The following is a 25091-nucleotide window of genomic DNA, read 5'->3' as shown; positions in this document are numbered from 1 at the left end:
TTTTGTATCTGCCACTGACTTCAAATATGTTATTTTGCTAACATATTGAGGCTAGACAGAAGTCACCAACAAGTATAATTGTATGAGTGGGGTACCTGTTCGAAAGAAGACTGCTTTGAACTGTTCAGCAGCTGTATCATCTGACTTTGGAGGTCAGTAAAGGAACCAATTATTAATTTATTCTAGTTGTTGAGTATAACCTCTACATATACTAACTCACAGGAACTATCTACTTCGTTGTTGTTGTTGTTGTTGTTGTTGTGGTCTTCAGTCCGGAGACTGGTTTGATGCAGCTCTCCATGCTACTTTATCCTGTGCAAGCTTCTTCATCTGCCAGTACCTACTGCAGCCTACATCCTTCTGAATCTGCTTAGTGAATTCATCTCTTGGTCTCTCTCTATGATTTTTACCCTCCACGCTGCCCTCCATTACTAAATGGTGATCCCTTGATGCCTCAAAACATGTCCTACCAACCGATCCCTTCTTCTGGTCAAGTTGTGCCACAAACTCCTCTTCTCCCCAATTCTATTCAATACCTCCTCATTAGTTATGTGATCTAACCATATAATCTTCAGCATTCTTCTGTAGCACCACATTTCGAAAGCTTCTATTCTCTTCTTGTCCAAACTTCGTTAGACTACTTCTAACAGTAACCACCAACTGTATTTAAATGTATCCTCTCTGAACAACGTCAGGTCTTTTGTAATAATTTTGGCTGAATTTTTCTGTTGTTTACCTAGAACGAATTGTGCTTCAGTGCTTTCTAGCCCCTGGTTCTTTTGTTCTTTCCCAACACAACTACGACAATTTACTAATATAATACCTACGGTTCCTATGTCAACCCTTGTTCTGTGCCTGGCCATCACTCTTCAAAATTGAAACTTATTTTGTCTTTCCCTGAGGCCCTCTAACCTAAAAAATCACCCAGTCCAATCCACACGCGTGCACCCCCCTTCCTCCCCACTCAACACTTTCTGTGTTCAGTGGACCTCTGACCTGCCCACCATCCTGTGGCGCAACTCGAGGCTCCTCCAGTCTACATGGTTACAGAACTGTCGGAGCCTCTGATTCAGACCCTTCACTCAGCTCTGTATCAAAGGTCTATAATTGAAGGTCAACAGTCAACCCTGTAGATGATGCTACAAATGGTGATCTCTGCCATCATCTTGCAAGTAAGACCGGCAGTCTGTACCATTTCTTCTAGCCACCTGAAACCAGAGAGAATCTCTTCTGATCCAAAGCAACATTTATTGTTGGTACGTACATGAGCCACCACCTACATCCTTTACTTTTTGTGGCATTCAGAAGGACCCATGCCACCTCTTGGGTGACTCCGCCAGGTATGCACACAGAGTGCCCACTGGATTTCTTCCCATCCATGGTAGCCATGTCCCTAATGGGTGCCATTACGTGCCTAACATTAGAGCTTCCAACGGCTGTTGATCCTACCCTCTGCAACCTTGCAGGTTGAGAGGCTTCCTCTAGAACAGGGCAAGCAACTACGTGTGGCTCAGGATGTGTATCAGCTGTAGATAGTACCATGATCCTGTTTGCCAGACAAAGCAGAGAGGTATTTTGATCAGTCTCCCCTCCCATCTCAGAAAGTCTTTCATTGCCTGTCACACCTTGGGATGACCTCCCATTCAGCCACTGGTGAGGGGTCAACCTCAGTGTGGGCAATAACAGGGACATCAACAGTAGTGGACCAGTCGAGGGACACATGGAATGTGCTGGACATACTATAGATCCCCACTTTCAGCCCTCCGCAGTGACGCCCATCGGCAGCAGCCTCAAGCTGAGTGACTGAAGACAGCACCGCATTGAGCTTTGAGTGAAGGTTCACCAATTCAACTTGCATACAAATACAGCAGTCCCAGTTCATATCCACACTGGACTACATTACATAGTCCCTATTCACACTACACTACCCAGGTATTAAAATGCTATACTGTGTATAGTAAGTACCCAAATATGCAATGTTGTTGTTGTTGTTGTGGTCTTCAGTCCTGAGACTGGTTTGATGCAGCTCTCCATGCTACTCTATCCTGTGCAAGCTTTTTCATCTCCCAGTACCTACTGCAACCTACATCCTTCTGAATCTGCTTAGTGTATTCATCTCTTGGTCTCCCTCTACGATTTTTACCCTCCACGCTGCCCTCCAATACTAAATTGGTGATCCCTTGATGCCTCAGAACATGTCCTACCAACCGATCCCTTCTTCTGGTCAAGTTGCGCCACAAACTTCTCTTCTCCCCAATCCTATTCAATACTTCCTCATTAGTTATGTGATCTACCCATCTAATCTTCAGCATTCTTCTGTAGCACCACATTTCGAAAGCTTCTATTCTCTTCTTGTCCAAACTATTTATCGTCCATGTTTCACTTCCATACATGGCTACACTCCATACAAATACTTTCAGAAATGACTTCCTGACACTTAAATCAATACTGGATGTTAACAAATTTCTCTTCTTCAGAAACGCTTTCCTTGCCATTGCCAGCCTACATTTTATATCCTCTCTACTTCGACCATCATCAGTTATTTTGCTCCCCAAATAGCAAAACTCCTTTACTACTTTAAGTGCCTCATTTCCTAATCTAATTCCCTCAGCATCACCCGACTTAATTAGACTACATTCCATTATCCTTGTTTTGCTTTTGTTGATGTTCATCATATATCTTCCTTTCAAGACACTGTCCATTCCATTCAACTGCTCTTCCAAGTCCTTTGCTGTCTCTGACAGAATTACAATGTCATCGGCGAACCTCAAAGTTTTTATTTCTTCTCCATGAATTTTAATACCTACTCCGAATTTTTCTTTTGTTTCCTTTACTGCTTGCTCAATATACAGATTGAACAACATCGGGGAGAGGCTACAACCCTGTCTTACTCCCTTCCCAACCACTGCTTCCCTTTCATGTCCCTCGACTCTTATAACTGCCATCTGGTTTCTGTACAAATTGTAAATAGCCTTTCGCTCCCTGTATTTTACCCCTGCCACCTTTAGAATTTGAAAGAGAGTATTCCAGTCAACATTGTCAAAAGCTTTCTCTAAGTCTACAAATGCTAGAAACGTAGGTTTGCCTTTCCTTAATCTTTCTTCCAAGATAAGTCGTAAGGTCAGTATTGCCTCACGTGTTCCAATGTTTCTACGGAATCCAAACTGATCTTCCCCGAGGTTGGCTTCTACCAGTTTTTCCATTCGTCTGTAAAGAATTCGTGTTAGTATTTTGCAGCTGTGACTTATTAAGCTGATAGTTCGGTAATTTTCACATCTGTCAACACCTGCTTTCTTTGGGATTGGAATTATTATATTCTTCTTGAAATCTGAGGGTATTTCGCCTGTCTCATACATCTTCCTCACCAGATGGTAGAGTTTTGTCAGGACTGGCTCTCCCACGGCCGTCAGTAGTTCCAATGGAATATTGTCTACTCCGGGGGCTTCGTTTCGACTCAGGTCTTTCAGTGCTCTGTCAAACTCTTCACGCAGTATCATATCTCCCATTTCATCTTCATCTACATCCTCTTCCATTTCCATAATATTGTCCTCAAGTACATCGCCCTTGTATAGACCCTCTATATACTCCTTCCACCTTTCTGCTTTCCCTTCTTTGCTTAGAACTGGGTTTCCATCTGAGCTCTTGATATTCATACAAGTCGTTCTCTTATCTCCAAAGGTCTCTTTAATTTTCCTGTAGGCGGTATCTATCTTACCCCTAGTGAGATAGACCTCTACATCCTTACATTTGTCCTCTAGCCATCCCTGCTTAGCCATTTTGCACTTCCTGTCGATCTCATTTTTGAGACGTTTGTATTCCTTTTTGCCTGTTTCACTTACTGCATTTTTATATTTTCTCCTTTCATCAATTAAATTCAATATTTCTTCTGTTACCCAAGGATTTCTACTAGCCCTCGTCTTTTTACCTACTTGATCCTCTGCTGCCTTCACTACTTCATCCCTCAAAGCTACCCATTCTTCTTCTACTGTATTTATTTCCCCCATTCCTGTCAATTGCTCCCTTATGCTCTCCCTGAATCTCTGTACAACCTCTGGTTCTTTTAGTTTATCCAGGTCCCATCTCCTTAAATTCCCACCTTTTTGCAGTTTCTTCAGTTTTAGTCTACAGGTCATAACCAATAGACTGTGGTCAGAGTCCACATCTGCCCCTGGAAATGTCTTACAATTTAAAACCTGGTTCCTAAATCTCTGTCTTACCATTATATAATCTATCTGATACCTTTTAGTATTTCCAGGGTTCTTCCATGTATACAACCTTCTTTCATGATTCTTAAACCAAGTGTTAGTTATGATTATGTTATGCTCTGTGCAAAATTCTACCAGGCGGCTTCCTCTTTCATTTCTGTCCCCCAATCCATATTCACCTACTATGTTTCCTTCTCTCCCTTTTCCTACACTCGAATTCCAGTCACCCATGACTATTAAATTTTCGTCTCCCTTCACAATCTGAATAATTTCTTTTATTTCATCATACATTTCTTCAATTTCTTCGTCATCTGCAGAGCTAGTTGGCATATAAACTTGTACTACTGTAGTAGGTGTGGGCTTCGTATCTATCTTGGCCACAATAATGCGTTCACTATGCTGTTTGTAGTAGCTTACCCGCATTCCTATTTTCCTATTCATTATTAAACCTACTCCTGCATTACCCCTATTTGATTTTGTGTTTATAACCCTGTAGTCACCTGACCAGAAGTCTTGTTCCTCCTGCCACCGAACTTCACTAATTCCCACTATATCTAACTTCAACCTATCCATTTCCCTTTTTAAATTTTCTAACCTACCTGCCCGATTAAGGGATCTGACATTCCACGCTCCGATCCGTAGAACGCCAGTTTTCTTTCTCCTGATAACAACATCCTCTTGAATAGTCCCCGCCCGGAGATCCGAATGGGGGACTATTTTACCTCCGGAATATTTTACCCAAGAGGACGCCATCATCATGTAATCATACAGTAAAGCTGCATGCCCTCGGGAAAAATTACGGCTGTAGTTTCCCCTTGCTTTCAGCCGTTCGCAGTACCGGCACGGCAATGCCGTTTTGGTTATTCTTACAAGGCCAGCTCAGTCAATCATCCAGACTGTTGCCCTTGCAACTACTGAAAAGGCTGCTGCCCCTCTTCAGGAACCACACGTTTGTCTGGCCTCTCAACAGATACCCCTCCGTTGTGGTTGCGCCTACGGTACGGCTATCTGTATCGCTGAGGCACGCAAGCCTCCCCACCAATGGCAAGGTCCATGGTTCAAATTTAAAAATTAATCTAGTAACCACCCAGATAACTGAAAATAAATCACTCCTGTTTTAAGCTCATAAAAATAATTCATAAATGAAGGATGTACTCGTCTGTCCTGCTGCGAGAACAGAAAGACTGCCTCATTGACATCCTAATCAATACTTCAAAGAAATTCTCAATACAGTCAAAGTCAATAAATACTGTGTGTACCAAACTACTTTGGTCCTTCGCTTTAAGTATGTCATGTGCAAAATATGTTAGTTAGTTTTACATGACCAATGTTTTCAGAATGTACGCTGGTTGGCAGACGAGGTCATTCTCTTTGAAGTACCTCATTATGTTTAAGTTCAGACTGTCCTACAGCAGATGGATGTCAATGAAACTGAACAATAGTTTTGTGCATCACTTCTGCCACTCATCTTGTCGATGTGCATGACGTGTGTTTTCTTCCAGCCACTGGGGACAGTCATCATCCCCCTTCCTGCAGATTCGTGATACATTATGCTTAAAAGAGAGACTGACTCAGCCACAGAATTCTTCATATAATTTTATAAGGGGTCTATTGGGTCCTGGAACTTCATTCAATAGTTAAGAAACATTTGGAAACAAGAGTTCCACATTTATGCTTTTGGTTTACTACCCTCTATTTCAATTCCTGTATCATCCATGAGTTCCTGGACACTAACTATGGTGCTGCTTACAACCTTTACATATGACCAGAATTGCATTGGATTTTTCAAGATTCTGTAGCGATAGTCATGGAAGTTTTCCCTCGTAGCCCCGTTAACGAGGAAATGTGCGTTATTCAGCATCCGTCTGTCTGTAGCCTAACATTCTGTTTTACATCTGCTGTTCAACAAATATAGATCTACATCTACGATCATAATCTGCATGATACTGTATGATGTACTTTCCATTCCACTCGCAAATAGAGCGAGGGAAAAACGACTATCTATGTGCCAAGTAGCATATGTTTCTTTAGGTTTACATAAATTGTATACCATGAAGGATCTCCTCCATCACATGCTGTTGTACTATTTGTTGCCATGAGATGTAATATACTTCCCTCATTGAGCGGGCTTCTGTAGTACTTGTTCCAAATAATTTTCGGAGAAAGCAATTAGTATTGTTTCAAAGTTTTTCTGTCATGTCAACTCCTTACAAAATTGTAATTTTCCCAACTTATTGCTGGATGATTAAAGTCTCCTGCTATGATTACAGTATGACTGGGAAATGTATGTAATACTGAGGTGAGGGGATGGTTCTGGTGGGCAACAGAGCAACTCCTAAGCTTACACTCACCCTTGAATCTGACTCTTGCCCACGCCATCTTGAATGCAGCATCAGTTTTTATCTCAGTGTAATTTCTTGCCTACTGTGATGGATACACCACCTCAATTTACCACTAACCTATCCTTTCGATATACACTTTGATTTACCCTGAAACTCATACTGTGCATTAACAGCTGATCACTAAGATTGTAATTGTCTTTTTCTGAGGGGGACATTTCTTCAGATCTTAGACTAAAACTTCAAGGCCTCCTATAGCTATCATTATCTTAAACTGGATCAGTAATCAAATTGAAATAATAATAATAATTATTATAATAATAGTAGTTAACAATAGCTTGTGTGCACCCTGCACCCAATCAGCAACTTGTGTAGCAGCCTCTGATGTGTAGCACACCCCTTATCAATTTAGGAAAACTCTACAGTTCTCAATCTGCTGGCCCAAGTGTTGGAAGTCTCAGCCTAACTTGTTGCATAACCATTGAAATCTCTGGTTCAAACCTAGCACTCAGCTAAGAATCAGATGGCAGCAATCAGTTCTGAGGGCAGCGCTGCATATTGTCATTGCAGTTCCATGAACAGGATGTGTCTTCTCACTTCTATCTGCTGGTCGCTAGAATGACCAAAGTACAACCTTGGAATTGACAAGTAATGATAGATTCAGTATTTCCTGGAAAGGAGTCAGTATCCCTGGGAGAGGATAGTGCATAAGGCACTTTGGTGAATCTTGTATGTTTCTCTCTCTGTCAAAAGCCAACCCAGAAAACCCCTTAAAGCAGCTTCCAGTCAACTGACAGCAGTTAGAACAATTTCCATATGTTTAGAAATATTAACTGGCTGAGTCTGGGCCTGTTAATAGCGTTTACTATGGGGCTGCAGTGTCTCTCTTGCAATATTTTTTTTCTGTTTAGCAAATAAATTACTTAAAATTAGGGGTGCAGCTTCACTTTTAACTTTTGGATCTGTTGCACTTCAAAAATTAGAAGTTCTGTTTAAGAACTGAAGTGTTTTCAGCCGGTATTTGATTTGTTTTATGATGATAAAGAAATTGTAATCAAATTTTCTGATTCTTTCAAGCTGTTGGAACTTTCTGTCTCAAACTTCTGTTTTGTCATAATTATGCTCACTAATCGACCCATATAACAAGGTTTGAAAAAAGCAGACCTTTATGACTGCTACAGGCAGTATGTACTGTTATTGAGAGGAAAAATGAATGGAATGCAATTTGATATTTATAGTAGCAGAAAAAAAGTATAAACATATTCAAATTATGTAAGTACCTACACTCCAAGTGCTTCTGATAAAATCTGTAGAATGCACAACTGTAGCTTGCAGCTATTGATATACTATGAAATATGTTGTACACCTCACTCAAACTTCTAAAATTCCTCAAAACAGGTTCTTTAATTAAAATAGATGTAAACTGAAATTATGATTGTTCAAGTTAGGATGCTACTACCAAAGTTTATAGAATGCTTAAGGTGTGGTTTACAACCGATGAATTACATATTCTGATATAAACAGTTATAGTTAGTGTGGTTAAGGCATTAACACCATGTTCAGTTTGTACATAAAAAATGTTAGGCTCTTGATATTCGAAGCAAACTTATCTGCCACACGTGATCTCATCACAAAGAAAAACTGGAAGTGGATTTAAGTATATTGAAGAAGATAAAGTGGTGACTGTAAATTTATTTACTGCAACAACCTAATGAGGTTTTGGAAAGAATCCACATAATGAGGAAAGAGATACACCTACGTCAGACAATGTGTGTGTCTGTCATCAGGGCAACCAAACCTAAATATTTTGTGACACTCCTAAAATGAGTTGTTGTCATCTTACAGCCCTTATCTAGTCTTGTGCGATTCCTTTCTCTTTACAAAAGTAAACAAAATGTTCAGCCGACATGGTTTTAACCCTCTCAAAAGTGATGGTGTTTGCTTGGATAAAAATATCTAGGTTAATATCTTAGGAAGGTATATTGTGATTTTGAGAGGACCAGTAAACATATGTGAAGGAGAGGACTTAATGGTTTGCTGTTAAAGTTTTGGAGAACCAGTAATTTGCGCTACTTTCTCAGAACATTCATTGTAATTGTTGTTTTAATTGTTGTACATTTAAGTGTTAACATACTTTATACGGCTATTCTTACATCAGCAACTTTCTTACTTCCAAACAGACATTCGACTCAGTTGACGGAAATGAAGTTGGCAGCCGAGTACCACTCAGCCGCAAGGCATACAGATCGTTTGATGATCATTCAGATGACAGTGAGACATCCAGTGTGTGTTCAGAGCGATCTCTTGATTGCTACAGGAGGTCTGGTGATGTAAGTTTTATATTTGTAAGTTTTATATTTTTCTGCTCGTCTTTCGTAGCATTTGAAGGAAAATGTCTGTTTCAATTGTCAGCTTTAAAGAATTATTAAGAGTAACCTTTTAGTAGTACCAGTATTTACAAAATATATTCAAAATATTCTGTACTTAATTATTGTATGAGAGTTCAGTGAGAGTGGGAAAAGGGAGAACAGGATGACTAACACAGAAAAATGATCTAAAACTAGGAAGTGGAGTATCTCCATTGCTTTTCATTGTGATGATGGATAATATATGTAATGTCACAAGTGACAATAGGGATAGGTGAGAGAATAACAACAAAATTGTTTGCTGAAAATTTAATGGTTCTGGGGACCAATTAGAAGGAATTGCAGAAGCAAGTAAACCACCCATCTGCAGGAGACTGTACTTTAACTATGTAAAACGTAGAAACTTGGGCTTATAGCACTATCTATTATGATTTTTATAGTACCACTACACCCTAGAGCCAGTTGCTTCACTCTGAAAGTGGCCATTTGTCTATGGCAACTATCCTAAGTTGACTGGGGTTGCCTACACCCAAGGGTGTCAAGTTAGATCGAGTCTGCGAAATTTAAATGCATTTTATTTCAAGTATGTGCACTTTGTTTTATCATGTCTTCTCCCCTTCTTTTCTTTACAATAGATGTTCTGTTCTAATAATGAGATGGTGTGTAATTTGCAAACTCGACGTATATGTGATAGGTTACTTGAAGTGTACAAAAATCATTAATCTGTGACAGCTCTAAGCACTATGGGACTTACATTAATCTGTGATGAGTGTGCATGTTAAAGCTATGCAAATTTGACTGAAATTCTTTCATTTCATTATAATGAACAGGTTTCTTCTATTTTCTAATCAAAATCACTTGAATATTGTTCTTAAACAATAAAAACTTTGCTTATTTTGATGGTAACAGCTTTTTCACTTCTTCACGATAGGCATACCTTTCATTTTTCAGAATAAATATGCTTCTTTATGTAGTTGATAGTGACTGGGCCAAACATCTCACGAAATAAGCATCAAACGAAAAAAACTACAAAGAATGAAACTCGTCTAGCTTGAAGGGGGAAACCAGATGGCACTATGGTTGGCCCGTTAGATGGTGCTGCCATAGGTAAAACGGATATCAACTGCGTTTTTTTCAATAGGAGCCCCCATTTTTTATTACATATTCGTGTAATACGTAAAGAAATATGAATGTTTTAGTTGAACCACTTTTTTCGCTTTGTGATAGATAGCGCTGTAATAGTCACAAACCTATAAGTACGTGGTACCATGTAACATTCCGCCAATGCGGACGGCATTTGCTTCATGATACATTACCCGTGTTAAAATGGACTGTTTACCAATTGCGGAAAACGTCAATATTGTGTTGATGTATGGTTATTGTGATCAAAATGCCCAACAGGCGTGTGCTATGTATGCTGCTCGGTATCCTGGACAACATCATCGAAGTGTCCTGACTGTTCGCTGGATAGTTACGTTATTTAAGGAAACAGGAAGTGTTTAGCCACATGTGAAACATCAACCACGACCTGCAACAAATGATGATGCTCAACTAGGTGTTTTAGCTGCTGTCACGGCTAATCCATACATCAGTAGCAGACAAATTGCGCGAGAATCGGGAATCTCAAAAACATCGGTGTTGAGAATGCTACATCAACATTGATTGCACCCATACTATATTTCTATACACCAGGCATTGCATGGTGATGACTTTGAACGTCGTGTACAGTTCTTCCACTGGCCACAAGAGAAATTACGGGATGATGACAGATTTTTTGCACGCGTTCTATTTAGCGACAAAGCGTCATTCACCAACAGCGGTAATGTAAACCGGCATAATATGCACTACTGAGCAACAGAAAATCCACGATGGGTACGACAAGTGGAACATCAGCGATCTTGGCGGATGAGTGTATGGTGCGGCACTATTGGAGGAAGGATAATTGGCCCCCATTTTATCGATGGCAATCTAAATAGTGCAATGTATGCTGATTTCCTACGTAATGTTCTACCGATGTTTCTACAAGATGTTTCACTGCATGACAGATTGGCGATGTACTTCCAACATGATGTATGTCCAGCACATAGCCCATGTGCAGTTGAAGTGGTACTGAATAGATAGCCCATGTGCAGTTGAAGTGGTACTGAATAGCATATTTCATGACAGGTGGATTGGTCGTCGAAGCACCATACCATGGCCCGCACAATTACCAGATCTGACGTCCCCAGATTTCTTTCTGTGGCGAAAGTTGAAGGATATTTGCTATCGTGATCCACCGACAGTGCCTGACAACATGCATCAGCGCATTGTCAATGCATGTGCGAACAGTACGGAAGGCGTACTACTCGCTGTTGAGAGGAATGTCGTTACACGTATTGCCAAATGCATTGAGGTTGACAGACATCATTTTGAGCATTTATTGCATTAATGTGGTATGTACAGGTAATCACGCTGTAACAGCATGCATTCTCAGAAATGATAAGTTCACAAAGGTACATGTATCACATTGGAACAACCGAAATAAAATGTTCAAATGTACCTATGTTCTGTATTTTAATTTCAAAAACCTACCTGTTACCAACTGTTTGTCTAAAATTGTGAGCCATATGTTTGTGATTATTACAGCACCATCTATCACAAAGCGAAAAAGTGGTCCAACTAAAACATTCATATTTCCTTACGTACTACACGAATATGTGATAAAAAATGGGGTTTCCTATTTAAAAAAATGCAGTTTGATATCCATTTGACCAATGGCAGCGCCATCTAGCGGGCCAACCATAGCGCCATCTGGTTTCCCCATTCAGTTTTGTTCTTTGTAGTTTTTTCATTTGACGCTTATTTCATGATATATTTGGCCCGGTCATGATCAGTGGACCACCCTGTATATCTCTAACTTCAGGAAACTCAGTTAAATTTTTGGCCATTTACATGATTTCTTTTAAAGAACCTTTAATGTTTTCAATTTTTTGTTGTTTTTTTTCTTATTTTTTGATTATATAACCTATATAACTTCAAAAAGTGAGTTTTTTGAGCACCTATAAAAGTTTTCAAGTGAAGTTGTTCAGTAGATTATTTGTTATAACAGTTTTTGTCATTGGAGTGCGATCCCCCCACCCACTACTTCCATGCCCCAATGTGTCAAGCATGTTGCTCCATAAAAGCGTATCAAGTAAGGGTTACAATAATTAGATTGATTTTTTTACTTGTTTTCTGTTCTTTTTATGATGACAGCAGGGTTTAATTGTGCTCTCTACAGAAATCTAATTTGTTTTTGTTTTTGGAGTATTTGGGTCGAAGCGAGCTTCGAGGTGTGATGTAGATCCAGTTTTTACCACCATAAACAGTTTGTTAACATTGTAGTTTTATCATCATTTTGACACTACTTTTTTTATTATTTTTTGTTTATAGTATCACCTTTTGGTACTCAGTGTCACGAGACACTTAACAGGGTTGTATCTTTCATCATAACACACTACCACTACACCACCAGCAGTGTCACTGCCATTAATCATTACTGCTTTGAAGGTATTTGTAATGATCAGATTTATAACATTGAACACAATTGAATTAATTTAAATTTGTTGATCATCACACTTTTGAATAGTACTTGTGGAACTGTTGTCCCAAACATTTGCTGTGCTGTCATGTGAGTAGTTGACATTCCCTTTGATGGGTGTTTATGCCTGTAATATCTCTCTTCTCCCACATCAGTCTCTTCTTCTCACTGTGTAACTGCTCTTCTGCGTAATAAAGACTTTTTATATTCTCCTGCCATATATTTGCTCATTCTTTGCACATAATCATGTCCCCACAAATGTACTTTATAAGTGGTTTCCCAAATATTATGTTTGAAATTTTTATATGTGGTGACTCTTTTCTTGTGAACAAGTGTTTCCTGTTGCCCTACAAGTTCTTTCTCATTTACCTTGATTTTGTTTATTTCTCATTTTGATTTCGTATTAAGCATCTAGTACTGTTGTTTAGCAATCATGTCCTTTGATTCCATATATTTCCTTATTTCATTGATGAGTGCCTATATTTCATCAGTAATTCGTGTCTTAGCCACCTCTGCCTTCAATGTTTCTAAGCTTGCATTACCAGTGTTTGTAATTCAACTATCTGAATACTTGGCATTGCCTGCATACTCCATCTCTCTATCCATCTCCTCCTACACCCGTCTCTGCCTATCTACTCCTTCCTTCTATCTCTGTCCATCTGCTACCCCTCTCTTCTGTCCGTCTCCTCCCCACCTCTTCTGTCCGTCTCCTCCCCACCTCTTCTGTCCATCTCCTCCCCACCTCTTCTGTCCGTCTCCTCCCCACCTCTTCTGTCCGTCTCCTCCCCACCTCTTCTGTCCGTCTCCTCCCCACCTCTTCTGTCCGTCTCCTCCCCACCTCTTCTGTCCGTCTCCTCCCCACCTCTTCTGTCCGTCTCCTCCCCACCTCTTCTGTCCGTCTCCTCCCACCTCTGTCTGTGTGCTCTTCCCCCCCTCTGTCTGTGTGCTCCTCCCCCCGCTCTGTCTGTGTGCTCCTCCCCCCCCCCTCTGGCTGTGTGCTCCACCCCTCTGTCTGTGTGCTCCACCCCTCTGTCTGTGTGCTCCACCCCTCTTTCTGTGTGCTCCCCCCCTGTCTGTGTGCTCCTCTCCCCCTGTCTGTGTGCTCCTCTCCCCCTGTCAGTGCGCTCCTCTCCCCTCTGTCTGTGCGCTCCCCCTCCCCTCTGTCTGTGCGCTCCCCCCCTCTGTCTGTGCGCTCCTCCCCCCCCCCTGTCTGTGCGCTCCTCCCCTCCCCCCTCTGTCTGTGCGCTCCTCCCCTCCCCCCTCTGTCTGTGCGCTCCTCCCCTCCCCCCTCTGTCTGTGTGCTTCTCCCCTCCCCCCTCTGTTTGTGCGCTCCTCCCCTCCCCCCTCTGTCTGTGCGCTCCTCCCCTCCCCCCTCTGTCTGTGCGCTCCTCCCCTCCCCCCTCTGTCTGTGCGCTCCTCCCCTCCCCCCTCTGTCTGTGCGCTCCTCCCCTCCCCCCCCTGTCTGTGCGCTCCTCCCCTCCCCCCTCTGTCTGTGCGCTCCTCCCCTCCCCCCTCTGTCTGTGCGCTCCTCCCCTCCCCCCTCTGTCTGCGCGCTCCTCCCCTCCCCCCTCTGTCTGTGCGCTCCTCCCCTCCCCCCTCTGTCTGTGCGCTCCTCCCCTCCCCCCTCTGTCTGTGCGCTCGTCCCCTCCCCCCTCTGTCTGTGCGCTCCTCCCCTCCCCCCTCTGTCTGTGCGCTCCTCCCCTCCCCCCTCTGTCTGTGCGCTCCTCCCCTCCCCCCTCTGTCTGTGCGCCCCTCCCCTCCCCCCTCTGACTGTGCGCCCCTCCCCTCCCCCCCTCTGTCGGTCTGCTCCTCCCCTCCCCCCTCTGTCGGTCTGCTCCTCCCCCCACTGTCGGTCTGCTCCCCCCCCCCTCCACTGTCGGTCTGCTCCTCCCCCCGTCTGTCTGCTTCTCTCCCATTTCATTCCATTTCCTCTTCTTCCTGTGTTTGTCTGTCTGGTTCCCCCCCCCCTCCCACCCCCGTATCTCCTACTCAATATCTGTCCACTACCTCCGCTATCCTTTCCCTGTTCATCTCCTCGTCTGCCCTCTTTCTGTTCATTTCTTCTTCCTCCCCCTCTCTCTCTTCATTTCCTCCTCCCTCTCTCTATACCTATATCTTCCTCCCTCTGTTTCTGTCCCTCTCCTCATCTTTCCTTTCTCTGTCCATCCCCCCCCCCCCCCCCTCCGCTTTCCATTTTTTACGTTCCCTTATCTCTGTCCATCTCCTCCACTCCTCATATCCCTCCATGGTATCACCCTCTTCTCAATAGGAGGCTGGTGGATTTTACTCCCGCAGTATCTCTTTCTAGATCGTAATTAATGTGTGTACCAAATTTGGTTGAAATTGTTCCAGGGGTTTAGGATGAGCCTTTTACCTGTAGCATTGCCCACATATGCACATATTAAATATGTTTAACATATATTTAATGTATTTTACATGTATTTATACACATATTGAGAATTTCACCCTGCAGATCAATTTTCATGCAGCTCAATAAATAGTGTCCAGGAATTTGTCTCCGTTAACTGTCATCATCATTAATATTTCTACATTATTACCATATGTATTGTTTTACAAGTAACATTCTGAGAACATGTCTGTAGAACCATCTTCCATGGCACACAGTTTTTTTAAATCCATTGATGATGCCACAACTTTAAGTGTCACAATTTTAAAATTTGACAGAAATAATAAAAAAGACCCATTTGAGTATACTTGTGTAATTAATTGTCTCAAAATAAACATGAACTTAAATGTGTTTCTCACAGGGACATGGAGACAAAATATTATAATGTGTTTTAACATGTTACAGTTGGTACACTTTTTTGTTTCTTTTCCCTGTAGAACATATCGGACATCATAAACAACTGTGCCAGCACACACTGGAATGAGCGTAAGGATGGGCTGGTCTCATTGCAAGCATATTTCCAAAATGAAAACAGACTAAGACACGTTGAACTCCAATGAGTAACTGAAATTTTTACCAAAATGTTCATGGACTCCCATACAAAAGTAAGTTTAGACATATTAATATTTAACTTTGTCTTTCTTTTCAACAATAAAGGTTGATTTAAATTTTATTTTATTTAGACTTAGAATTGATGTTTTGAACAATTGTATTTTTGTTGTATCCATGTTCAATTCAAAACACTTTGTTTATACTAACTGCTTTCTTTTAAGTTGTATTTATGAACTGAGTTAGATTGCATCTTGTGTGTATAGTCAGGTGACAGGAATAATGTCCCTTGACACTACCCACACTTGGAGCGCATCGTGTGGGGGGAGCCTAGGAATTTGTAAATATTGCCATAGGGCACTACCATAAAGATCCAATCTCATCTACCATGAGGATCCAATCTCATTAACTCTTATATAATGTACAATGCTATTTCGAGGAAGAAAGGGATAATGATGGACCATTTACACTGTCTTCAGAAGTCATAGAATGAGTAGCTGCTGCTCTGAAAACTGAAGCGACCTCTGTAAGGATAAAAATGAGGGAGAGAGTACTGGAGATCTGGAGGAACCAACTGCTGCTATTTTGACTCCATGGTAGTGCATGCTGCTAAAACAGTAGAACTGGATAATGTTAAGGAGGGTGCACTTCAGGGACCTGTGAGACTATTACATGCAGAAAGAATATCCTACCCAGAAGAAGCTGCTTCTCTCACTACAAGGCAGCGAGTTGAGTTGTTTTCCAGAGAAAAAACTCAGCCTTTTAGTGATACTAAAAAAGTAGTGCAGACATTAAAAAATCATTTGATTGGACAAAATGTTGGTAAGTGCTGGTCGTTCCCTACTGACTCTGTGGAATTATGACATCACATGAGGAACGATGAAAGCTCCAGTTGGAAAAGGCAGTCAGCTCAATCTTTTACATGCTGGAGCAATTGGTGGGTTTGTTCCAAATGCTTTTATTATCCTCCACAGTTTTTTACATCAAAGAAATCGGGGGGGACTAGCGCATATAAATGTCGGCAAAAAAATTTAAAGAGTGGTTCTTCCAAAAATAAGAACTTCCTGTAATATAATGCACCATACCACTTAGTGCAGTTAAGTAGAGCCCCTACATGCTGCAGCATCAGGAAGAATGACATTATGGATGGGCTAGGAAGAACTGCAAAGATTCACTTGATAGGGAAATGAAGAAGTCAGAACTGCTGTCATTCTTGAAAGAGCATAAATCACGTAATACCGTTTATGAAATTGACAAAATTACTGAATACAATGGTCATATGTTCCAACTTCCACCTTAGTACTGCCGTTTCAATACAAATAGAACTTGTGTCACCTCAGTTGAAATCATATGTTGCAGACTAAAATAAAACTCTTAAAATTAAAAGATGTCGAATTTTCTGCGTGTGAAGTATTGGGCAGTATCACGATCATAAAGTGAAACAATACTGTCTAACGTACGTGGTACATCTGGGAAGAGGCATGACAACAAGAAGGTGCTCTGTAACAAAGAGTGGAAGAGGTTATAATAAGATTAGGGGATGATAGCAGCAGCAGTGAAGATGGGGACAATGACATAGGAGATGTGGATAATGATGACACTCTTTGAAGACTGTGGAGAGTGCCCTTTTACATAGCTGCGAGTAAGAGATGAATCTATGCATTCAAATACTGAAACATTGTAATCTTTACTTTTCCACAGCATATATTTCCAAACTTTCTCTTTATAACAACAAAGAGAGTATGTTTTGATCCTCTGAGGTTATTAGCATTTTTTTTTCACACTTCACTAGTATCGTATTGTAACAAACCTACAATTATCTTGTGTGATATTCAGTCAGACGACTGACATGGTGTAACAACAAACAGCCGCATAATAGCATTGGCAACATTTCCGTTGGCTGTCACAGATTTTCTTTCAGTGACCCAGTTATACCTCTACAGTTCCCAAGCAGTCTTACCTCAATTTATGGTGGAGAGTACTTTGGTATCACTATAATTTGCATACTTTCATGTTCCATTTGCAAATTATGCACAAATGGATGATTATTGGTAAGCCTCTGTATGAGTTTGCATTTCTCCGCCATTCCTGGCACAGTCATTTTGCGGTGTGTGTGTGTGTGTGTGTGTTTGTTTGTGTGTGTGTGGTGTGTGTGTGTGTGAGAGAGAGAGAGAGAGAGAGAGAGAAGAAAAGAAAAGAAGTTTGTGCTGGGGGAAGGAGGGGGGGGGGGGCAGAAAAGGAGAAAGGATTATGTAGGTGATCTGGTGGATAGAAGGCTTCTTTGGGAATAAGGAAGGGGATAATCAGGTGGACAACAAGGGCTAATTAAGGATGAGTCCAGGGAACGAAGGAATTAGTGGTGTATATGGAGGGGGACTGCTCATCATTACAGAGAAACAAACAAATGAACACTCTCACCCTTCCCTACTACTGGGTTCCACCCAGAACTGGAGCTAATGAATCTGTTCTCCACCAAGATTTTGCATACTTCTTGTCACACTCTGAAGTAATAACCCCTACCACTGTCTGATATTCCAACATGCACACAATGGACACGACATCCTTTTCTTCCCAACTCCAATCTTGTTCCCAATCCCTCTGTATCAGGCTCATATCCTTTCAATAAACTTGCATCCAAAACCTATTCCTTACATCCTCCTCCCACCACCTATTCCAGTCCTGTCACAGGCATCTCCTACCCCATCAGCAGCAGGGCCACTTTTGGAAGCAGCTGTATGATCTATGAACTTAGCTGGAACCACTGTGTCACATTCTATGTGGGCATGATCACCAACTAGCTGTCTGTCTAATTGAATGGCCACTGCGAAACTGTGGTCTAGAGACAGCTGGACCACCTAGTTGCTGAGCATGCTGTCCAACACTATGTGCTTGACCTCAGCAACTGCTTTGCAGTCTCTGACTTGTGGATTCTTCCCACCAACACCAGCTTTTGTGAATAGCACACGTGAGAACTCTCCGTGCAACATATCCTCCGTCGTGCCGTTGACCTTCACTAATCCCTTTCCCTGCACCTGTCTATCCTCTTCCCAGCTCCCACTCCAGCCCTGCACACACCTTACATCCTTGCAGAACGTCTGTATAGACCTTTCCCCTTCTCTGCTTTTCACTCCCCCCCCCTCCCCCCCTTTCCCTCCTCAAGCAAAATTTCCTGATGCGGCACCTAGTAGCCCACTATCCTGTCCCTACACGCTGCCACAGGCAGGACTAGCACCTTCCTCAATATGTAACGGGCTATCCCCCCCCCCCCCCCCCCCCCCCCCCACACACACACACACACACACACACACACTCACTGCTCCGCACCTCTTTTGTACCCACAACTACCTACCACAACAAATATGCAATAAGGAAAACGTGGTTCCACCTTGGACAAACACAGTTTCTCTTGTCTTACTAGCCAAGCGTGTTTTGGAGTTTTCCTATCTTCAGTTGGTTTTATTTATTATCTTATTATTACATATTTGTATTCACAAGTCTCTTTGGTATTTGTAGTACAGCTATGATTATTGCCTTCCGTTATGTCATTTTTTGTAGATTTTGTGTTTTCGTGCTTCTGCAGGATGTCTAACTGAAGATGGAGAAACTTCACTGAAACGTGGTAGTAAAACAAGAAAAATTGTGTTTGCTGAAGGCAGAACCAAATTTCTCTCATTATATATTAGGAAGCAAGTGCAGACAAAGAAAGAGATTCAACCACAAAATGATCACCACACACACTCCTTTGTCATTTATTTACTAGCTTATTGACTTTTTCTTATCACTCTGTTGACAGTTTTCATTTTATCAATTATTTGTTTCTGTCCTGCGTATAATCTTTTGTACTGATATTCTCAAACTGTGCTTTGAATTTTGCAGGTCTTCAGTATGTTTCTGGATACTCTAAATGAACTAATTCTAGCACATAAAGATGATTTACATGATTGGATATACATTCTGCTTACACGTCTCATGAATAAACTTGGTGGAGATTTGCTGGGTTCAATCCAAAATAAAATACACAAGTCATTATCTATTGTAAGGTAAGTGTTAAATTTTAAATTTGCAAAATGTGTTATCTGTTCTGTGTTGAAGTAGGTATTCAGATTTGAGTTTTACATTACTACACAAATTAACAAATTCTGTTGATGTAAGACAATAGTAGCTTTCATAATTTTGCGCTTTCATATTCAGAGCCAGCTGGGGAATCTTAGCAGCAGAAAACAAGAAAGAGGTGCAACTATTCATTTGAATTATGAAAGGGAGCTTTATATTTATGGTCCCCCCGCCCCCCCACCCGTAGCAGTACACATTTTTATTAAATGTTTTATCTGTGTTTTTAGTCATGCGTTCTCTCCCTCCCTCCCTCCATAATCCTCTACAACTATATTTAGTTTTAAAATTTTCCATTATAATATTTTTAAGATGCACATGCAACTTGCCAAAGTGGTGTGAAAGTTTTAAATCTCATTTGGCTGTGTGTGCTGCTGTTTTCTAAGTTTGCTTAATATTTCTAATAATATTGTTTTTATATTTTCTTGCTTTATCCTGCAGGGAATCATTTCCACTGGAACTCCAAATGAATGCAATTATAAGGTTCCTGGTTGATCAGACTCAAACACCCAATTCTAAAGTTAAAGTAGCTGTTCTTCAATACTTGGCCCAGCTTGCATCCTATATGGATGCCTCATCCTTTAACCCAGGTGCCCGAGAAGCAGCTGCAGCTTTAGCCAAAGTAATCAGTTGGACAAATGATCAGAAATCAGCTGAAATCAGAAAAGCCGCTCAGAACGCTCTAATTGCATTATTCAACCTGAATACACCTCAGGTGACAATGATTTTGTCATCACTGTCTCCAGATTACCAGGTAAGCATACATTATCAGGAAACACTTTCACTTATACATTGTTTAATTATGTGTAGCTTGAAACTTCATGTAGATTAGCTTGTGTGGTAATTAATAGTGATAATGTTAAGATTTAGGACACTCGATGTGGAACTGATTATTACTGCAATTCTGTTCAAATTCTGCCTCTGTATGTATAGCATTATGACAAACATTTATACTTGATGCACACTATTTCTGCTATGCTGTGAGCTTTGTTTGACTTTTTTTATCACTGAGATGACTATTTTTGTGAAAACCATCAGTGAACATTGTATTAACACATTGCCAGTATAATAATGTCATGTGACGAGGGCCTCCCGTCGGGTAGACTGTTCGCCTGGTGCAAGTCTTTCAAGTTGGCGCCACTTCGGCGACTTGCGTGTCGATGCAGATGAAATAATGATGATGATTAGGACAACAGAACACCCAGTCCCTGAGCGGAGAAAACCTCCGACCCAGCCGGGAATCAAACCCGGACCCTTTGGATTGACATTCTGTCGCGCTGACCGCTCAGCTACTGGGCGCGGACATTGCCAGTTATTGTACTTTCTGTAATTTTGTGTCGTATTAAACATCTTGATTCCTGTAGTGATTCAAGCAACAATGTAGAAATCTTTTTTACCATTACATTTATATTTGGCAAGCCACAAATCATGCATGGCAGGTTTTACTTATCACTAGTATCACTTCTGCCTGCCCCACCTTGTTCACAATCAAGTGTAATATGATGTGGGAGAAGAATGAGACCCCCACCACTTGTCTGTTACCTCCAGTAATTGTTTGTTCCTGACTCCAGTGGCAATGTTGAAGTCAAAGCTCAGTGTTCTGCTCTCCCGGCCTTTTTTGTCAGCTTTCCTGACCTTGGAGCCACTACTTCTCACTCCTGTAGCTCCTCAGTTGGTATCATGAAGCTGGGTGCTCCCCATTTCAGTCCTCATACTAAGGAAAAATCCCAGCAGTACCAGAAATTGAACCCAAGTTGTCCACATAGCAGCCAGAGCTATCGAGATAGACACCAGGGCAATATGATCAACACAGTTTATAGTAGTATGTTGTGAGAATTTTCTAGAAAAACACATTACACAAAATTATTTTGTTCTGTAGTTAAAGGGGTTCAGAAAGATGTAGAAAAGTTTTTTATAAATTGCTGAGGTGAACAAGAAAGTAACGGACAGGATAATTTTTTTTTTTTTTTGTGATTGGGGTGATTCAGTAGGGTAAGCTGTTGGTTGTAGTTTGTTGCTGTCGCACTCAGTCTTATTGTAGCATGGCAGCTATGAAATCTGTATATCTTTTATGGAGACAAGTTCTTTACTAAAGGCAGTAATCTCTAAGTTCATTACTCTTGATCAAACGCAGTCCTAAGAAATTAAACCAAAATTATGCCATCTATTTCGTAATGATATCACACATGTACACAATTTATACCTGAGAAGAACAGTGTTGTCTTTTATGCAAAACTTTAACATTTTTTGCTCGTCTCTCACTCTTTTGTTTCTTTTCATTTCCCCCTCCCTCTGCCAAATAATTGTATTTTTTCCCATTAAATAGTGAAATATTGCTGAAATGTTCAATCTAGTTTGTAATCAACTGTCCTTAACAGCCGTTGAATTCTATGTTGTACACTCCTGCCTGAAAATATAATACATATAAATTAAACAGTGGCCAGTATGTGCTTCAACAGTTGGTCAGTTTTATATCCTCATGTTTCTGGCCTCACACCTTAATGAGGTCTTTGAACTTTGTTCGGATTAGAATACAGTGTGCAATTAAATGGTTTGCTAGTGTATCGATTGTCATGCGAGGGAGCTATGAACTAGTAGACAGTTCATTCAAGTCCATCACATGAAATGTGTAATAGGAGTAAAACTCAGTCACTAACAGTATCATCACTGTTGTTATCAGTAGTAGTAGAACTTTTAGTTGTAGTGGTGGTGGTGGTTCTGGTTGTAGTTGGAGGAGGATAAATAGAGTTGTAGAACTAGAGAGATGAAATTTGAATCATGTGAGAAATGTTAATGTAAGTACACTTCGACAATAGCAAAATCAAATGCAGGTTTATATGAAGTCATTTAATTGTACAGGAAACAGCAGCAAGCCTTGTAAATAGCCATGTAAGGCGCAGTAGCACGGGAAGTTCGCCCCCATCACCATCACCACATGTTCAGTCTCCAGCAACTCCACAGTCTAGACCTTCTCTGGAGATGGATGAGGGAAGTCTCAATCCAGAAGAAGTGTACAGGTAACTAGAACCTCTTTTGTTGATATTTCTTTGTTCTTAGTCTATGGAGCCTTAATTATTATTTATTTATTCAAATCAGAAACAAAACCATACATGGTTATTACCATTAAAAACAAATGAAAGAATAACTGCTCTTTAATTTCACTCAGACTCACAAATAGATCTTCTTCCATGCAAGGTGCAGACCACAGTAGGTAATCCAGTAGATGCTCCAAGTTCTGTGGTAATTGCAAAAGGTAGTAAAGGAAAAAGATGGTGCATGGCTAGCCCACCATTCGTAGCTATAAATGCCTAATTTGGACTGAAAACGTTGCCGGCCGGAGTGGCCTTGCAGTTCTAGGCGCTACAGTCCGGAACCGAGCAACCGCTATGGTCGCAGGTTCGAATCCTGCCTCGGGGCATGGATGTGTGTGCTGTCCTTGGGTTAGTTAGGTTTAATTAGTTCGAAGTTCTAGGCGACTGATGACCTCAGAAGTTAAGTCGCATAGTGCTCAGAGCCATTTGATTGAAAACATTGTGTATTGATTGACCAGTACCATGTAAAGCAGCTTGTGTGCTTTGCATTAGAAATGAACAAGATTTTGAGAAGTACTATGAGAGAACTACAGAAAAGTACACAACCCAGTATGGTGGTAAATGACTGAAAAACCACCAAACTTTTGGCAAGAACTTTCAACAATACTTGCTTTTGATTTATTCCTTTATTTTCTCATTCATTTCAGTACTCCCTCTTCGTCTTTACTCCTCTTCATTGAATTTCATTTTTAATGTGTGAATAATAACCACTGGTTTTGTTTCTTCTGTGATATTCATAGTGCTTAACAGAAATAAGCAAATTTTTCAATTTTACCTGTAGTCTTCAGAATATATTTTTATGATACTAGTAATAACAAATCTCTGTGGTGAGTGTCCATTGAGATGAAGCATTGTGTAAATTAAAACTGTTTTCTGGGCTAGAAATAAATTTCCACATTTCACATAATGCAGCACTACTACACAAGATGTTGCGTTTGTAACGTGCGCGTGGGGCACACAATACTCCTTAAAGCCTGTACTATGGTAAGTTGACGGGCTTCACCTTATGAGAAAGGATTTTTGTATAGAAATTGACCGCGTGTACCTGAATGGAGGCAAATCAGACTTACACCCACTCTGTAATAACAATGATACGTCATGCAAGTCCGAAATGCAACTACACGTCAGGATGGACAAGAAACAACACAGAATATGCTACCAATTTGCTAATAATACGGTCGCCAGCCTAATTAGGCATTAACTGAGTTTCTTCCCTGTACAAGTTGATGTACGTTCATACAAAACAACACGTAATAACACTGCATAATATGGTAAATTTTAGAACCAGAAAATCTACCGAACTGATAATTTCACTTTCTGTACTAATATGGATAAACCATAAATACACAACATTACACTATAATGTTTACTACAAAACTTCGTACTGTCTATTGATCTGATTAAAATCGGGCATAGGTTACCCTAGAAATAGCACTTTGGAAACACAAACACAATGTCAATTTTGATAAAGGTAAAACACTGATAAATTTTGGTTTTTTGATATTGACTTTAACTTTACTGATCAAATCAGTTTAGAACACTTCAGAACTCAAATGAATAAAAAAGGGGGGGACCCTGAAACTGTTATGATCTCTGTATACAAAAAATTTAATTACTGAAATCATTGCGTGCTCAAAATTTCCACTATATGAGTTACTACTCTTTTTATCTTATTTCCTGCTCATTTAAATACCATTATATCTGTCTCGACATAATTAAACTTCATTACTAAACCAATTTCAAAATTATCTTCCAACTTTGTCAGACCTTCGTTATCTATCTAATGGTTCATTAACAAGACAGTTCCTTAAACATCACTCTAACATAGCTAGGTCTGCAGGTAATTATTATTAACATAAACTTTAATTCTTCATTTCGGGACGCTCGGATTGCACAACATTTGGAAAGGACCCTGGCTAGGTTAGTTGTGAGGATAATTAAATGATAGGACAGTTCTGGTAAAATTTAAGTTGTTATTGAACAGTATGGAACAAAAGTAACACTGGTCCACACGAATACAGTACTAAAAGTTTCAACCTGTTCGTATCGATGCGGCGGTTGGCGGGCAGCGAGATGGCGAGGCACAGAGCACACATACAACCACAGCAATGGCTCGTGATGTATCGGCACTTTACTTCTTCATAACGTCGCAATGCTTTTCCATTTAGTGCCTATGGAATTTTGCCATGCTGTATAGGCGTCGGAATGGCATATCCGAGGCTCAATGAAACTATGTCTTCCAGGAGAGCCTCCTCGATCCGGACCGGGTTGCTCAGACCAATGCCAAACTCCAACTACTACTGCTGAGCCCGTTATGCCATGCAGCGCCCGTGTGCATTTTCCCGCGCTCGCCTGCCATCCACCTTTTACCGCTCCCTTACAAGCCGGGTATTCACCCGAGGTTTTGATTCTACGTATCCTAATACATTGCCTACGTATGGACCAGACGCACAATTACAACTTT

The 25091-nt window shown here is 40.9% G+C and overlaps 1 protein-coding gene across 1 annotated transcript in view; it reads left to right on the top strand.

Annotated features, from left to right (window-relative positions):
- Positions 1 to 25091, top strand: part of LOC126470591 (CLIP-associating protein 1-A-like) — a 252097-nt gene that overhangs the window by 180728 nt on the left and 46278 nt on the right. The window contains 5 exon segments of the mRNA XM_050098545.1: positions 8725 to 8874; positions 15314 to 15481; positions 19302 to 19465; positions 19977 to 20289; positions 22395 to 22552. Coding sequence (XP_049954502.1) covers positions 8725 to 8874; positions 15314 to 15481; positions 19302 to 19465; positions 19977 to 20289; positions 22395 to 22552 — 953 coding nt within the window.

Source organism: Schistocerca serialis, chromosome 3 (assembly GCF_023864345.2).
Source record: "Schistocerca serialis cubense isolate TAMUIC-IGC-003099 chromosome 3, iqSchSeri2.2, whole genome shotgun sequence".
In the NCBI taxonomy this organism is placed as follows: domain Eukaryota; kingdom Metazoa; phylum Arthropoda; class Insecta; order Orthoptera; family Acrididae; genus Schistocerca; species Schistocerca serialis.
The sequence above is the reverse complement of the archived record's forward strand: the minus strand, read 5'-3'. Positions and strand labels throughout refer to the sequence as shown.